This window comes from Pagrus major, chromosome 14, assembly GCF_040436345.1.
Source record: "Pagrus major chromosome 14, Pma_NU_1.0".
In the NCBI taxonomy this organism is placed as follows: Eukaryota; Metazoa; Chordata; class Actinopteri; order Spariformes; family Sparidae; genus Pagrus; species Pagrus major.
The window spans coordinates 24,397,368-24,415,422 of record NC_133228.1 but is presented as its reverse complement, the minus strand read 5'-3'; the positions used below and the strand labels follow the sequence as shown (position 1 = coordinate 24,415,422).

Sequence of the window (18,055 nt, the reverse complement as noted above, 5' to 3'; positions counted from 1 at the left end):
CCGTGACGACCACATCTGCCATCCCCTCACCACACTGTCTGACGGAGACGGTTGCCTTGGAAACATTAAACCAAACATCATAAGACTGCAGCGGCGGTGATGATGATGATGATGATGATGATGATGATGATGAAGAGGAAGATGATGATGATTCTGCCGTTGCAGAAATGGGGGCTGTCCAAACAACTGCTCAAATTTAAACCACAGTTCCCATCATGCTCTCTGCTTGGCCATTTTGCGCTGGGGAGTGGCTTCTTGCTTTTAATTTTGAATGTTTGTTTCTTTCCTTCGACTTATTTTCCAGCAGTCCTGAGCCACACACACACACACACGCAGTCTGACCACGCTGCCGTCGGCCATGTTGTGGCCACGGTTACCCCGGCGATGTCACAGCTGATTAACATGGCCGACTTTGTGTGTGTGGCTCTGGTCGAACCTGTGGATCCATACAGTGGTTAATATACAGTGATTATTATTATGTTTCTGTGTGAAAAGATATAAAAGTCATTTAATATTTTTGTTCTTGATTTTCGGGGTGGGGGTGGGGGGGGTGAGGGGGCGCAGCAGGTCACACAGTCAGCTCACTGCACTGATAGCTTTGAGCTAATTTAAGTTAGCTAAAGGCTACAGGAGTGAATTGGCAATATTCTGAAACAATGCTAACTATCCAAATTTGCTATTTGTTTAATGTTAGCTTGGTTAGCATATTTTTAAAGAGGTTAAAGTGTACTTAGCTAACGTTGTTATGGGCTGCCTTATTAGCCTAGCAGCAAATTATGCTGTTTGTGTGATGTTAGCGTTATTAGCATATCTCCAAAGAAACTGATGGCAGCTGTTAGCTAAGGGCTAGCTCCTAGTCTCAACAGCAAATGCATTGGCATTGATAAAAGGGAATGCTAACTATGCTAACACTTTGTCGGCATTTTCTTAAAGAATGTTTACTTACAGCTGTGGGCTACCTTGTTAGCAAAGCCGCTAGTAAAATACATTCATTCACACTGAAACAAATGGATGGTGGCTGCTGTAAGTTAGCTTGTCAGCTAGCTGTGAGTTAGCTTGTCAGTTAGGAATGAGATAAGTTGTGGGCTAGCATGATGCTAACAGCCAATGTAATATACTGTATTTGATATGTTGTAAGGGGATGTTAATAACGCCATGATCTCAAAGAAACAAACAAAAAAGTTAGGAAAAAGATAATAATGCTAACATGCCTGTTTTATGCTGTTTGTTGTGGGCTAGCTTAATGGCTAACAGCCAATGTAATATATTTGGTATGTTGTGAGGGGATGCTAACAATGCTAAGGTCTCAAAGAAACAAATGATAGCTGCGTCCTAATTTGTTAACATAGCGGCGCGGTGAGCTGACTCCAGATCTGCTGCTCAGGGCGGACATGTTGCCTTCTGACAGCAGACTCACACTGGTCCAGTGTGTGTGTGTGTGTGTGTGTGTGTGTGTGTGTGTGTGTGTGTGTGTGAGTATGTGTTTTTGTGTGTGTGAGTGTAAGTGAGCTGCATAACAACAGTGAACCAGGCCAGTTTCTGTAATGACCTATTTGGCCCGGGGGGTTGGGGGTGGGGGGGTTGTGTTATATTTAGTGAACAGGGCCCGCAGGTGTTGTTTTTGTATTATTAACCATATTATTACCTGATTATTAATGTTATTAACACAACACATCTGAGAGGGAAACACTGAATTATTGGTCTCGTTGGTCAGCACTCCTTTAACTGATTAAACCATCCAGGTACGGAGGCTCAAACTCGGCCTCCGTATCCGTGCGCTGGTGTCGTATTTCATGCTAACAGTTAGCTCAAAGCTAACATGTTAACGTGTTAGCACGGCGTACCACTGACTCACGGATGGTTTCAGTGTCAGTAAAGTTAAAAAACTCGGTGTTTCTTTTCGACAGTAGCACGGCTGAGACCAACCAGAGGAGGTTGAAGCGGAAGCCCCGCCCCCTCATGCATTGGGGGCGTGGCCTGTGAAGCAGCAGCCACAGAGAGCCTTTGAATATCTGTCTTCTGTTTGTAATGTGAGAGTGGTATCCCCACAGATTCAGTGTGTCGGACCAGTGACCTCTGTGAGTACTGCTGTGCACGGTGTTGTACTATCGGGAGTACTGCAGTACTGCGTGGTACTGCTGTCAGTATTCTGGTTCTCCTCAGTACGTTCAGTCATGTAGCATGTTGATGTTTCTGTCAGTCTGATCTCCAGGAGGTGCTGCGACAGTTTGCATGCCGAGCAGAAGCTTCCAGGTGAAAGGTCCGTCTGCAGCCGGGCGGGGCACTGCTGTTAGCATTCAACCGTTAGCATGCTCACAAAAACAAAAGCTAACGCTATAACCTGAACTTTTAGGGAAGCAGCTGCGTGCTGACAGCGAACATTTCAAGCTTTCTGAGGAAAGACTTTTAGGATTAACTAGTTAATTATCAGTATTTGTAGTTTGTGACACTGTGATGTAATCGTAAAGAAATATGAGGACGTTTTAAGTGTTTATTAATCTGTTTATCAACTTTTTTAACTTCCAAGTATCTAACTGCTGTTTAAACAGTTAAGAATAACTGATAACACAGTACAACATGCTGTTAATCATATTTAATTATATATAATTACAATTTTATTACTGTTGTTAACTTTTTATACACGAGACAAATAAAATGAAAAAATTAAAATCCACTCACTAGCTTCATCAACAAATAGACTTTAAGTTATTCATTTATACATTTAATAAATAATCATATTTTATATTAATTTATTATTTAGAATATGTCATTTTATGTGATTACAGCCGTGTAACACCCCTGTAAACAGTATGAGGACGAGTTAAACACTGTAAATTGTCCTCGTATCTCTTTATAACTGCTTCTCTAGTGTTGTAAACAGTTTATTAAGTGTTTATTAATCAGAAATGACAAATATGAGCGTTTTTAAATAAAGTGTTATCAGGCTTTCATTAGGAAACACACCTGTGAGTCTCACCTGAGCTCCCCGACAGAACAGATAATTAAATCAGCACCTGTCCGGCTGCACTCGGACCTTTCTGGCTTCAACAGTAACAGCGGCTGCGGCTGCGTCCGTCACTTCATGTGACTTCCTGTCGGTGTTCGGCAGATTTAAAGGCCTCAGTGTGTCTCAACAGACGAAGGCTGAACGATGTCTGACGGCAGAAGTTTGTAGACTTCATCTGTCTTTCTTTATCTCGTCTTTCCTGGAAGACGTTCACTGTGTTCGCTCACATGAAAAGTGATGAAAGTATCTGTGCAGAGTTGAAACTTGGTTTTACTTCCACACTCACGTCACATCGTCTTTTTGGAAAGTGTCCGAGCCTCCGAGTCTGTTTCAGACAATCTGATGAGTCGTCAGTTTGAAGCATACGGAGGCCTTAATGTCACTTTTTATAGAGCGGGGCTAACAGTTTCCCTCTGCTTCCAGTCTTTGTGCTAAGCTAGGCTAAACACACCCTGGACCTGCCTGTGTTGGACCGAGTTAAGAGGACAGGAGTGAGGCGAGGCGACGAACGCAGCTGCAGCCGGATGCAAACTGAAACAATTCAAACAAGAAGAAATGATTTTATACTCCTGAAATAAATCTGCTTCTTTTCTCTGTACGGCATGATGACCAGTGAAATGTAAAAGGAACCAGTTCAGCCGGTCGAGTGTCAGGTTCAAATCCCAGAACCGGAGTTTGAAGCTGGTACCGGACGGTTTGAACTGGTTTTCTTCCAGAACAGAAACCCACAGCAGCAGCGGGAGGGAGGGGGGGGAGGGGGGGTGAAGCCAAATGTAAAGTAAAAACTAAAAAGCCTTAAATGAATAAAAGTGGTGCAATTTTGTAACAGCAACCTGCGATGTGACGTCATTGTGGAGCAGATGGATGGATGTCGCCCTCTGGTGGCCGAGTCATGTAAACTCCTGTTTATATTGATAAAGTGTTCATAATCAATAAGCTGCAGAGAGAAACACAAACACATTATTGGACAAAAACATTTTATATTGAAATGTAAAACTTGATGCAGTGGATACAGGAGAGATTCAAGGAGGACTGAAGCTGCCGACATCACAGATAAATGATGACATAATTAAATAATTCAACAAATAAGTGAATATGCCAATAAATGCACTTCTTTATTTTTTACAATTACATTTTTTACGTATTTATTTATGTATTGTCTTGTCAAAATGCGAAGGGAAAAGAATACAAAAACAAATACTCAATAAATGTGCAAACAAACAAGATTAAAAATGAATAACTTAATAAATAAAATGGAAATTGAATGAGAAAGTAAATAAATAGGGATAATTAATAGATTAATTAATACCTATATTTATTTTAAGTAATATTTTTGGTGCATTTAATGGCATATACTTTACATTAATTAAGATAGGCTACTAATGTATTTATCTATGTTTGATTCTGGCAGATTTTCTGTATGTAGGCTATGTATGTGTATTAACATGTGTAGTTCATTTTGATGAAAGCATGAATCTAACTTTGTCATATGAATGTTTCCAAGGTCAAGAATGAACCTTTAACCCAAATTACAGCTGCAGCTAAACTATTCTCATCATCAGTTATGTTCTCTATTAATCAGTTATTAGTTTTCTGTATAAAATTATAGAAATTAGATTTTTTTTCCAGCTGTGGACTCTTTAAATGTCTTGTTTTATTCAACCAACAGTCCAAAACCTAAAAGTATTTAGATCCTTTAACATGAAAATACTCCACTACAAGTAAATTATACATACAAAACACACCTGAAGCAGAAAGTTCATCAGTATCAGGAAGTAAAAGTACTTGAAAACTTGTAAAAAGTTTAATATCTGCTTCTGAGATTTAGTATAAAGTTTCATAAAATGGAAATACTCGAGTAAAGTACCTCTAATCTGTACACGAGCACAGTACTTGAGTAAATGTACTTAGTTACTTTCCATCTCTGCGCAGGAAAAAAGAAGAAATGGATGAAAAATGACAAAATAAACAATAAACACAAGGAGTCCACTGTGGCTGACGTCACAGCGCTGACCGCCAACGCGCCTGCGCAGGACGCCTGAGCTGCCATGGCAACGGCGGCGGCTTGTTCCTGTAACTGAAGCTGAGGGCAGGTGGAGCGGCTGTTAGCATGCTAGTCATGCTAGTTAGTCTAGTTTCACCGTATTAACCAGCTAGTTAACAGACTCGGCTCCTCCCGCGATGACCGCGGAGTGACTTCTCGCGGTGTTTGGTCCGCGGTGCGCGCGACATGACCGTCCGCTTCAAGGTGAGCAACAGGTGTTAGCGTTAGCAACAGGTTAGCCAAACAAACCGATGCTAGCGGACGTAGCTTCACAGACTGCTGACTGAAATGTTCACGAACAGGCAGCTGGAGACTAAAGTACCGACAGGTGCAGCTCTGGTGGACCCGGCGGACCAGACGGAACCCTGCGCGAACCCGATGAGTCAGGAGTAATGTGATGTAATCTGATTTAATGAGCTAATCCTGCTAATCAGGTTCACAGTGACTGTGTGTCTGAGCTAACATCCAGCTGACTGACTCTGTTTACACATGATGTCACAATAAACCAGCTCCGTCTGTTCCACTCTGTGTACAATGTTAGCATCAACATAATGATCGATTTGTAATATGATCCATATTGATTAGCATTTGGCTAATCAAGGAAATGTGCTATTATTTATGATATTCAGAGCTGCAGCTGGTGATTAATCTCCAGTGCAGCCCAACAAAACAATCCAGTATCAATATATCAGCTGATAAACACATATTGTTTGCACTTGTGACAGAATGAGGATATTTGACAGTTTAACAATTAACTTCTTCAGGGTTTTAACTAAGTACAAACTGCCCCATGCATCATATTCTGCATTACAACCTCTTAAAAAACATTTTATATCGGACAACATTTGTTGGATTTGTAAAGAGCCGCCGGTCACTGTGATCTTTGTGTGTTTGTGTATTTGTTTCAGTGTCGGAGTGAATATCAGAAGAGCTACAGGGTGTCCCGGTCCAGAAGTGTGTCTCCTCAGCGCTGCGCTCCATCTGCTGGCCTGCGCTCCGATCAGATGGGTGAGAACCCGGATATGAGCTCTTCAGTCTGAACATGATCCAGTTACAGCCCCTCTGTCTTTGTATTTTTCTGACTTCCCTCCACAAGGAACCAGAAAATGGCTAAAACTAACCTGTTGGGGATTTTTATCAGTATAACATGTTGAGAATTTGACTCAGCAACATCTCAACATTGAGTTGAACTGTTCTGCTGTGACATGAGTTCAGCACCACACTAATACAAACCTGAAGGTCTGAGATGATGTTCGAACACTTGATCCACAAAAAAGAGAAGAAAAACAGAGAATGTGATCGTTATTATTCTGACAGTCGAACCTTTCAGCTCGTTTCTTTCACATGTTTTTCTCTCAGGTATCAGCAGAGAACCAGGTCTCCAGCGTCGGCGGAGGATCGGGTCTGGTGGTCTTGCTCAGTCCTGCAGCTTTCTGCTGTGTCCACCTGAGCCCAAACCTCCTGCACACGGAACAGCACCACCTGCTGGTAGGAAGTCTCCATCACAAACTCATAAGAATTTCCTCAGAGAGACATTAGAGTAAAAACGGAGGTGCTGAATGAGACACACCTGTTTTTAATGCACCTGTATCTAGTAAGCTGATCTTTAAATGTCCTCGTCTTCTCCACTTCTTTATTTGCAGCCTCCAGAAGTCGCTCAGCTCACAGGAAGCCTGCAACACCTCCTGGAGAGAGAGGAAACCCTGAAACTCCAGCAGGACCACGACCTGCTGCAGACCCAGGACCTCCAGCAGGACCTCGACCTGCTGCAGACCCAGGACCTCCAGCAGGACCTCGACCTGCTGCAGACCCAGGACCTCCAGCAGAACCAGGAGCTGCTGGGAAGTCTGGTACACACACTTCACATAACTCTGCTTTCATTATCTTCTCTCACATCTTTTAATTGTCTTTGTTTTGTCTCACACCACTTGTTTCTGTCTCCTCAGCGAAGCTCCACCCCTCCAACACTGACAGCCAACCACAGCTCAGCCGACCTGTGACGGCAGCACCTGATGGACAGCAGCCCTCGGCCAATGAGGTGAGCCGAAATGTAGTCTATAAAACAAGTGAGCACCTGCAGCTCAGGTGTGTCTCTCTGTAAAATATACATGAATTAAAAACATGAGCTGACAGCGTTGCCTTCATGTGTGTTGCAGGTTCAACATGCTCTGCGATGGAGGGCGGGGCTGAAGTCTGGAGGTCAAAGGTCAGGAAGTCAGAGGTCAGAGTACAACAGACAGTTCAGCTGGAAGAAACCTGCAGCTGCTGCGTCACCGATACTGACTGCACAGCAGGTACACGACCAGCTAAACACACAGACACTACAACACTCCTCCTGACTGTCTGACAGCTGTGGAACGTAACTAAGTAAATTTACTCAAGTACTGTACTTAAGTACACGTTTGAGGTACTTTATTTGTGTATTTCCATTTTCTGCTACTTCATACTTCCTCTCCACTACATTTATTTGATAAGTTTAGTTACTAGTTACTTTGTGGATTACAGCTGCATCAGAACTACAGCAGTTGTTTTAATATTAATTTATTTTAAGATTAAAAAATAAAAAAATAACAGTTTCCAATAATCAGAAAAATGCTGATCGCTGGATCAGATACTCAGCTGATAATGTGTAAAATGTACTTGGTTGACTCATAGTATTCAGTTTATACTGTACACACATGTAGTATCAGATACTTAAAGACTTTTACTCGAGTACAGTTCATACAGGGGTCCAACACTACTGCTGACACTGTACTGCTGCTGTAACAGACCTGTAGTTCAGCTGTGCGTCCACTGGGTGGCAGTAGACTGTCTCTGTGCTGGTTAAAGTTACCTGAAGAATAACTGAGGCGTGAGCTGCTTGTTGAGTTACTGATCAAACTGTTTAATGACTCTCTGATGATGTTGATTGGTGTATCGGTGACCTTTGACCCCCGTGCAGCTGCTCCACTCCAGCAGCAGATCTGTGCCCCCCTTTAAGAAGAACCCCGTTCCCGTGGAAACAGAGTATAGGCGGAGCTTCCAGGTTCTGGTCCCGCCCACCGGGCCCCGCCTCCGGAAACACCTGGAACATCAGAGGGTCCCGCTGTTCCACACACACATGGTACACACACACACACGCACACACACACACACACATGCACTCACACACACACACACACACACACACACACACACACACACACACACACACACACACACACACACACACGCACACACACACACACACACACACACACACACACACTGTATGGGTGACAGCATAGTTCTGCTGCTCCTTCACAATAAAAGTCCTGACTCAGCTGTTCTCATCTCCAGACCAACAAAAACAGAAGAGAGGAGTCAGAGAAGAGGCCCCTCCCCCTACACGATGTCCCCACCCCTCAGAGAGATGAAGCCACGCCCCCTCCTCCTCCTCCTCCTCCGCAGGTGCACAGAGGACACAGGTATGTTTCTGTGTGTGTTTGTGTGTTTGTGTTTTGTGAATCATTGCGTTCACGGCGTCGTCTGTCTGTCTGACAGGATGTTGACAGAGTATCAGTCCAGCTTTCGTTCTCCTCTCAACAGGATCCTGGAGGAAGGCGGAGCTGCAGACGGCGCCGTCCCTCAGGTGAGGTCCAGTCCTGTTAAACATGCATCACGATGGGGGGCGGGGCCACTCACTGTCTTTATGAATCAAGCTGCAGGTCAGATGATGAGTTACATGTCAGCACAGAGGAAGGCCCAGGTCATGTGTAGCCTAGCTTAGCATGAAGACTGGAAGCAGGTGGAAACTGTTAGCCGAGCGTCATTAAAGAGAGAAAACACACGTTCAGACAACTTAATAATGTTCAGTTTGGATTGTTGTCATTAGCTAACAAGCTACTCAAACACAGTGTTCACAGCAGCATGATGGCGTCTCGCTCTCAAAATAGTTCAAATGTGTTACAATGTGTGTGTGTTCTTAGTTTTTGGAGCTCACACACACACACACACACACACACACACACACACACACACACACACACACGACTTGTACTTGTTATTGGACACATTCATTGTTGGTTTGCGTCTTTTCTGCTGTCACGATTCTTCACATCCCAAATTGTTTTTGATTTTGGGATGAAGCATGTTTTTCCAGCACTGACGGCTCTGCCACTGTCAGACCGTCACATCTGGATCAGTAAAGATCAGCTGATCACTGGTTTTATGTCCAAACTCTTCTTTGCAACAACAGCTTGACTTTACCTGGGTGACTTTTAGACAAGTTCAAATAATATTCTCCAAAAATAGAACGACAAACTCCGGCCTAAACAACAAAAGACAGAAATTCAGTTTTTTTTACAAAGTTCAGTTTCTCAAATCTGTTCAGAGTGAACCCTCTCCACAAAGAAACCAATAGAGGATCTCTGAAAAAGAAAATAAACCAACATGTCCAACAGAGTTTCCTCCAGCACCAGTCAGCTGATCGTCTTCATCGCGCAGGAGAAGAGTCTGGAAGTGACGCTGCAGGCTAAGCTAGCTGCAGGCTAAGCTAGCTGCAGGCTAAGCTAGTTGCAGGCTAATGCTAACCTAGCTGTGTCGTCTTTGAAGAAGCTCCTTGCGATTGCTTTTCGATGTAGAATCTAAATTGTGACGCTTCGTAACTTTGCATGAGATTTGTCGACGGCTCGTTTTCATCATCACCTTCACTGAAGGTTTCACTGTTTTTACTCTGCAGCTGAAATTAAACTCTGCAGAACTTCATCCACCTGCATCAGAACCGACCAGCCGGACCCTCATTAGTTTCATTGCAGGGGCAGTTGAGGGATTTGTGCAGTGCTAGCTTAACTTTGTGTGTGTGTGTGCGTGTGTGTGTCTGTGTGTGTGTGTGTGTGTGTCTGTGTGTGTCTGTGTGTGTGTTGCTGATGGAAAACCCGGGTGCTGAGTGTCAGCAGTGAAACCACAGAGCTTCACTTCAGGGAAACGTCTCTCTGTTAGTCACAGACTCACAGGTAGCTTCCCACCAGTCTTGTGGAAAGTGTTGTGAGGAGGGGGGCAAATGTTTTTTCATGATCAGGTACTTTTTCACTTTTCTACACGAAATCTGCAGATTTCAGCTGAAGCAAAGTCAGGTGAAGTTTGAAAAGACCTTATTTAAAGCTGAAATCTTCACTGGAGCTGCTGAGCTAAGTGTTAACGTGCACCTCGTCTGAAGTGTTCGCACGAGCTCGACCGTGCATCTTCAGTAACGTCTCCTCAGATCAGTTCAGATCTCTTCTCTCCTGCAGACTGTGATCACAGCAGGCGAGCTGCATGGAGACATCTGATGTTTTAGTCTCCAGCTGCTTCAGTTGTTTAGCAGAAGGCTGTTTTGTGGACTGCGAGACTTCACTGACTTTCCATCAGCACGGGGGGAGGAGATGATGGGATTTTTCTTTTTGGGTGAACTGTTCCTTTAAAGTCATTGGGGGTTTGCTTTTCTGTCCTCGCTGAACACAAATATGTAGCAGTGATAACTTTCCTCCATCTAGTTCACGAGTCAGAAGGTAAAAACTGACTGAGTGACGGATGAAGATGAAACAAGACAATAAAATAGAAAACGAAACAACAAAATAACAGAAGAAGAGTGAATATAACTGTACAGAGACGTTTGCACAGGATAACTACGCTGTGTAGATGTTTGTGAATAATTAGCATGAACTCAGTTGATTGTGTATCTGCACGACTTCACACTTCAGAGCTCCGACTTCTAAAACCAAACCTCCACCCTCATTCATGTAAAGTGGTAAAAACATTATAACCTCCACGTAGGACGACTGACGGCAGGACGGTTTGATTTTATTCAGATGTTTTGTTCTTGCACAACACGAGATGAACTGCGTTCAAACTAACGATGCTGCAGATTTTTAATTGTGCACGATCTCTTGTCGGTAAGAGAAGTGAATGAACGTGTGGGCGACGTGTAACCGTCCGGTTAACTTTCCATCCCTGCGGTGACTCTGGCCCATGAAGAGTTTCAGTGTGTGGAGAGAAGCTGACGTCAGTGTGTTCAGAGGAAATCATAAAACCATTCAGCCTCTGGGTTGAGGTTGAGATTAAAGACGTATTGAGGTTAGCTGTGAAAACTGGGCCGGGGGTTATCCAGGGTGTGGGCCGGGGTCAGGGTCAGGTTATTTACCAGAATCTACAATTTTGGCAACTCGGATAAATTAAATGATCAGAGCAGAGACGACTGAACTGATGTTGTCACGACACCAGAATTATGAACTTGAATGCATCACTAGTAAAAAACACTGACACATGATGCGTCTCTGTACCGCGGCAGAAAGAAACACAGTCGGAGGAACACGATTGTTTCTGTCTCCTTTCTTTAAATGAAGCTGCAAACAGTCTGAACACAAACTGAACCTTCTGTTCAGATCATGTCTGTGCAGCTTCCAGAGCTTTAAAGTCCTCACATCTGTCCTCCAGCAGAAGTTCAGATACTGGTGTACAAACAGACTCTGGTAAAAGTGGAAGTACTGACTCTGCTTCTTTACTCCAGTAAAAGTAATAGAGTACAGGCTCTGACATGTACTCAGAGTATCAGAGTAACAAGTCTCCCTCTGAAGGACATTTGTGGTCAAAGCTAACTGAAGCTCACGTCATATTGATATAATTCAAAGACTATTAAAGTTAAAGGTAGAGTCAGTAGGATTTCCGTCCTGGAAAAAAGTACTCAGATCTTTCCGAAAGCTTCTGCATGACTTTGATCATCATGTATCAGGTTATCGGCTCTTTAATGCAGCATTTAGCTGTCGCAGCTGATCGCGCTGGAGATAATTTTATTCAGGTTGATTTACCGTCAATTAATCTGGCGTCATCTCTTCACACCAATCAGTTCAAATGCACCACAACATGCTGCAACATACGCAACAGTCTGTCGTAACGTCAAACATGTCCTTCTGATAAATTATTCCAACAGTCATCTCTATACAACACACGTAGTCGGAGGGGAAAGACACACACCGGCCTCAGGACGTCTCGCTGCGTGATGTGCTCTGATAGGTCCACATCAGTCTTTTTTGTTGTGATGTTGTGAAGGCGGCGTGCGATGACACAAATAACAATAATTTATAATTCACCTCAAATGCATCAAACTAAAGTAACGAGGCCGTTTTGAAGCTGTGAGGAGGAGAAAGTTCAGACACCTGAAACATGTACTGAAGTGCAGTAATGAGGTATTTGTCACCTCTGACAGCTTTGGGTTGAACATCTTACTGTGGATCTGTTTGTTTTATAGTTTGAGTTCTTTTAAAACTTCAGGTTTGTGGTCAGAACGTTTGAAAAGCATAATCTAACAATCTGCCTGCAATTTGAATCAGTTTTGTCTCAGACTTGATTTGAGAGCGACAGATGAATAAAATGTGGTTTCACCTCTTTATCACTTCTCAGAACTCCCCTTCAGTCTTGTCGTTCAGCATTTCCTCTCCGTGTTTTTTACTGGTTTATTCTCAGTCATCTTCACCAGCCGGCGAGGTTTCTGCACGTTTCTGTCCTCCGGCTGCTTCAGGCCGTCGAGCAGATATTTGACTTTTCAAAGAGGAGTTTAGAAACTGACAGATTTTCACACTTTCGCAGTCGTCATCTGTTTAAAATGCAGCGGCGGAGCATCAGATAAACATTTTGTTTCTGTTGCCGTCACGTTGCTGATTTCCTTTGTGAGAACTGACAGCTAATTTATGTCAGCTGGGTGAAGCATCAGCACGCCTGCAGAAATATTTATTAGCGCTGCAGCTTAAGATCTGTCAGTGTTGATAGTACAACTAATCTATTTACAGATGAACTGTTGACACGTTGTATAAAACCATCTTCATCATCTTCCACGTCTTACGTACGTCTTCAGCTTCAGACATGTTCTCTGGGTTATTGTTAGAGGTCTGACTCAGAGAAAGAGTCCGGATTTTGATGGAAGTTGCTGCCAAAGTAAAATAACGAACTTCCTGTTGAGTTGAGGGCCTGTCCCTCCGTCCATACTTGGTTCTGAGACTGCAGAACTGGGTCAGTGACTCTGTGTGTGTCCCGTCCAGGTGAAGGAGCTGAGGCAGCAGGCCTTGTCGTATCGTCATCGAGCCTGGGGAGCTAATTTCTCCAGAGATCACCTGAGCCAGCTGCTGTCCGAGCACAACGCTCTGTGGGAGCCGACAGACACCACAGACTCGGCCACCGACCCCCCGACCCCTCGCCTGACCTTTGACCTCTGTGGCGATGCAGACAGCCGCAGCAGCGCCTCCTCCCGGTTGGAGGCTCTGGACCTGGCCAGGTGAGAGACGTGGTGACGGGAGAGAACGTCATCAGTAAACCTGAGCTGATTTCTAAACGTCTGTCTGTGTCAGTCGCTCCAGCAGGAGGTCGTCTGTTCTGGGGTCAGGAGGAGCAAAACTAACACCTCCAGGACCTCCTGCTGAGAGGAGAACCGCCTGGGGAGGAGAAGAAGACGATCCAGACGAGTAAGTGTTTCTGACTCACTTTAACAGGTTGAGCCACGAACACACAGCGTGATTAAAAGAGGAACTATAACCTGATTTATCTGAAGAATGGATCAGATTTCAGGTGAATTGTTGTCAAAACTACAAAATACACGATTAATCTGCTCATCTTATTCGCTTATTTCCTTAAATGTATAGACAGAAAAACACAGATCCAGCATCAGGACGTCTAATGAATCAGTGAAGTGATGATTACGATCGTTCTCATCAGCTGTGAGTTTATGAATGACTGATGGTCGACCTGAATATATCTGAATCCATTTCCAACCAGTGGGACACAAAGTGAACCTGACAGGAAACATTGAGACAATAAAATCTCCTTTAACCTGCGACAGCGATCATGTGGATTCATTGTACGACACGGTGTGAGATCAGTGTGAGATCAGCCTGAGATCAGTGTGAGATCAGCCTGAGATCAGTGTGAGATCAGCCTGAGATCAGTGTGAGATCAGCCTGAGATCAGTGTGAGATCAGTGTGAGATCAGCCTGAGATCAGTGTGAGATCAGCCTGAGATCAGTGTGAGATCAGTGTGAGATCAGTGTGAGATCAGTGTGAGATCAGTGTGAGATCAGCCTGATGAAGTCTGAGCAGCTTCCGTTTGATTTCATTTGATTTCTGGTGAAAACAAAAATCTTTTATTCGACCTGAAACTGAGTCATCCTGCTCGACTCGCATCAAAGGTTCATGCAGCCGCACCGCTTCTCAGGAACTGACACTGTGTGTGTGCGTGTGTGTGTGTGTGTGTGTGCGTGTGTGTGTGTGTGTGTGTGTGTGTGTGTGTGTGTGTGTGTGTGTGTGTGTGTGTGTGTGTGTGCGTGCAGGGAGGAGGGGAGGTTACCGACTCCGAGGCTGAAGCTGCTGCCTGTTCAGAGAACTCACCACGACCTCACCACTCCTGCTGCCGGTACAATAAAAATACTCAAGTAAAGTACAGGTACTTCAAACATGTGGTACAGTACTCGAGTAAATGTACTTAGTTACTTCTGACCTCCGTTTGTCCTCCAGGAGGCGCTATACTCGTGGGAAAAGTGAAGAGCGGTGAGGAATCTTCTCCGTCCAAACAGGTGAAACTATCATCACACATTTAATTTAATTTAATTTAATTTAATTTAATTTAATTTACTTTAATATAATTTATGTTAATGAGGTGACTGTTTATGCTTCAGAGGTCTGGCTCAGCTGTTTCCATGGCAGCGGGGGCGGAGCCCGCAGTCGACGTGCCAGTCAAACAGAAAGAGGCGTGGCCAGAGAATAACTTCACCCACCTCTCTCCCTCCCCCAACCACAAACGAGCTGGCAGCAATCCTGGCTCTAAACCAATCAGGACGAAGCAATCGCCTCCATCCCCTGTAGCCCCGCCCCTCATAGCCCCGCCCCCACACGGTATCCACGGCTCCCTGAGACACCCCGACTTCCAGCACAACGGTGAGTCAGCGCTGATATTAGTTATTATAAATCATTAGTTATAACTGGACTGCAACAATAATTCATTATTGATTAATCTGATCGATCATCTGGTTTTAAATTGTATCATAAAATAAAATGACGTCTAAAATCACAGAAAATCTGCAAATATTTGGCCTTTTGTTTTAAAAAATGAGAAAATCAGTTATCAAAATAGTCGGGAACAATTTAATCGCTGATGATGAATTTATAAACTCTTACTGATATTGATTTTGCTGCTACCCTGAAAAAATAACTCATAATTGATCAAATCCTCGCAACTATTCACACTTTTACTTTTAAGTAAATTTTACTGCTAAAATATGAAGCAGTAGTGAGTTCATGTTACTTAATTATATTTAAGTTATACGTTTAATTCATTAAAGTCAATTAAATCTTGTGTCACTGTCATTAAAATTGACAAAATCTTAATATTTAGTTATTAAGTCAATAAATTATCTGTAATACTGAGTTGTATGAATTTATATTACTCACAGATTTTATGTAATTGTTGCTAATTAGGTCACTGATGGAGTTATTTATGTTTTTTGTGTTTTATCTGTATGATTGTTGATATATTTTTATTATTTTTAATTTGTAAACACAACACAAACGTTTAAATAAAACTTTATTAGTGTCCAGAACAACGAACAGAAACACAGACAGTACAGCTCTGTGTCTGACACTGAGCTTTGATTTGACAGTTAGAAACAAAGAATCATTAAAAATATAAAAACACAAATTCAGTCAAACACAGAACCTGAACATGCACAACAACAACAACAACAACAACAACAACAACAACTAAGAACTGTGACTTTGTCTCTGTGTGTGTGAAGTAAACTGCTGATCATCACTGATCCTGTCTCCTGTCTCCTGTACCTGTCTCCTGTCTCCTGTCTCCTGTACCTGTCTCCTGTCTCCTGTCTCCTGTCTCCTGTCTCCTGTACCTGTCTCCTGTCTCCTGTCTCTTGTCTCCTGTACCTGTCTCCTGTACCTGTCTCCTGTACCTGTCTCCTGTCTCCTGTCTCTTGTCTCCTGTACCTGTCTCCTGTCTCCTGTCTCTTGTCTCCTGTACCTGTCTCCTGTCTCCTGTACCTGTCTCCTGTACCTGTCTCCTGTCTCCTGTCTCTTGTCTCCTGTACCTGTCTCCTGTCTCCTGTCTCCTGTACCTGTCTCCTGTCTCCTGTCTCTTGTCTCCTGTACCTGTCTCCTGTCTCCTGTCTCCTGTACCTGTCTCCTGTACCTGTCTCCTGTCTCCTGTCTCTTGTCTCCTGTACCTGTCTCCTGTCTCCTGTCTCCTGTACCTGTCTCCTGTCTCCTGTCTCTTGTCTCCTGTACCTGTCTCCTGTCTCCTGTCTCCTGTACCTGTCTCCTGTCTCCTGTCTCTTGTCTCCTGTACCTGTCTCCTGTCTCCTGTACCTGTCTCCTGTCTCCTGTCTCCTGTCTCCTGTACCTGTCTCTGTCTCCTGTACCTGTCTCCTGTACCTGTCTCCTGTCTCCTGTCTCCTGTACCTGTCTCCTGTACCTGTCTCCTGTCTCCTGTACCTGTCTCCTGTACCTGTCTCTGTCTCCTGTACCTGTCTCCTGTCTCCTGTACCTGTCTCCTGTCTCCTGTCTCCTGTCTCCTGTACCTGTCTCCTGTACCTGTCTCTGTCTCCTGTACCTGTCTCCTGTACCTGTCTCCTGTCTCCTGTCTCCTGTACCTGTCTCCTGTACCTGTCTCCTGTCTCCTGTACCTGTCTCCTGTACCTGTCTCCTGTACCTGTCTCCTGTCTCCTCAGGTGAGCTGGGTCTGAGGTTCAGGGAGCGTCAGTGTTCAGGTGGAGGCTGCGGCTCGGATGAAGGTGAACACATAAAACACTTCTCAAACATTAGATGAAAAACAAACGTAACTTCACGTCATTAAACCTTTAAAATCTGTCCCCCCTCGTTGCCTAGACGACCGTCTGTCTGTGATGTCGTGGCGTTCGGCTGCTTCCTGCTCCATGGCGTCCGCCGTGTTGGAGCGCGCTCAGAAGAGGCGAGAGAACTTCTGGGTGAAGAGATGACCTCTGACCCCGACCACGTCCCCGCTGTCGCCATGGAAACCAGCGTGTTGTTTGCTTTATCGTTGTTGTACAATAATTAGTGTGAGAAGACTGATGTATTTTTATAGATTAATTTAAATAGTGTCGTTTATTTTTATAGATGAATTTATAATGAGGTTTTTATAAATGTAGTCATGTTTATATTCAGTCGCTCGCTGTGATCGCTGAGATCAAAATCATCATCAAACTGACAGGAATCATAAAAAAAGTGACACTTTGAAATAAAAAAATGAAAAAATCTGATGTGGTCGGCTGCAGAGAAGCAGAAGTTGACCTTTGACCTCTTCCTCAGCTGACGTTTGTTTCCTGTTCAGAAGAAATTTTAGAGGAAAGTTTGGTGTATTTTCCACAAAGTGCTGCGATGTGATATCAGAAAGTGTTTGTTAATGTCACAACTGCGAACATAAGAATAAACCTGAAGAAATCTGCCTCCAGGCTTTTCATCAGAAGTAGAAAAACATCTATGGAAGCCCTGCGGGGCCTTTTTTTGTTTTCATGTGTGAAACAGTGATTTTTTTTTTTCCCAGGAGAAAAAAAAATCATTATTCAAAGTGTAAAAATGTGCAAAACTGAGTGAAAAAAATCTTTTTCATGAGAAACGTTATTTAAACTCAGTCGTGTTCCCTGCTTTGTTTCTCCTCCAGCTTTGTTTCACACATGAAAGAAAAAGTTTATCCTGGAAAAAAACTACTAACAAAAAGTTGCTCTGTTTCACACGGGATGGTGGAGGATTCAGGATTTTTTTTTCATGTGTGGAAGAGTGATATTTTGCGAAGAGGAAAAACGTTTTGTGTGAAAGTGACAAACATTTTTTTTTGGGGAGGATAAAAGTTTCCCTTTTGTTTTTCAAAAATTCCCCCAAAAAGTTTTGGCAGGAAAAAAGTCTCGTGTGAAACTGAGTGGGGAAAAAAAGAGAGAATTTTGTTTCTCATGTCTGAATCACAATGATTCGTTTTTCCCAGGAGGATTATTTTTCTCCTG

General features: G+C 43.6%; 2 protein-coding genes across 3 annotated transcripts in view; both read left to right on the top strand.

The window, feature by feature from the left end:
- LOC141008499 (ras-related protein Rap-1b) overlaps positions 1-514 on the top strand; it is an 11,179-nt gene extending 10,665 nt beyond the window's left edge. The window contains exon 8 of the mRNA XM_073480893.1: positions 1-514. This exon is cut by the window's left edge and continues 116 nt beyond it. The gene's annotated coding sequence lies outside the window, so the exon portion shown is untranslated.
- A 4,570-nt stretch (positions 515-5,084) lies between these two features.
- mdm1 (Mdm1 nuclear protein) lies at positions 5,085-17,502 on the top strand. Of its 2 annotated transcripts, none has more exons than XM_073480731.1 (16): positions 5,085-5,255; positions 5,960-6,059; positions 6,411-6,539; positions 6,695-6,901; positions 6,998-7,089; positions 7,208-7,345; positions 7,993-8,154; positions 8,370-8,497; positions 8,619-8,661; positions 13,082-13,314; positions 13,388-13,501; positions 14,363-14,445; positions 14,547-14,605; positions 14,708-14,966; positions 16,769-16,831; positions 16,926-17,502. In XM_073480731.1, exons 1-16 carry the CDS (start codon positions 5,238-5,240, stop codon positions 17,033-17,035), a joined length of 1,938 nt encoding a protein of 645 aa, XP_073336832.1. In that variant the 5' UTR covers positions 5,085-5,237; the 3' UTR covers positions 17,036-17,502. The 2 variants fall into 2 exon arrangements, with proteins under 2 accessions (XP_073336832.1, XP_073336830.1); XM_073480729.1 differs by having other exon boundaries at positions 8,574-8,661.
- The last annotated feature ends 553 nt before the right edge of the window (positions 17,503-18,055 follow it).

Excerpts from the sequence above, each read along its gene's own strand:
- mdm1 (XM_073480729.1), top strand. Across the intron at positions 8,662-13,081 it reads CAGACGGCGCCGTCCCTCAG|GTGAAGGAGCTGAGGCAGCA; the intron begins GTGAGGTCCAGT and ends TGTCCCGTCCAG. Across the intron at positions 13,315-13,387 it reads GAGGCTCTGGACCTGGCCAG|TCGCTCCAGCAGGAGGTCGT; the intron begins GTGAGAGACGTG and ends TGTCTGTGTCAG.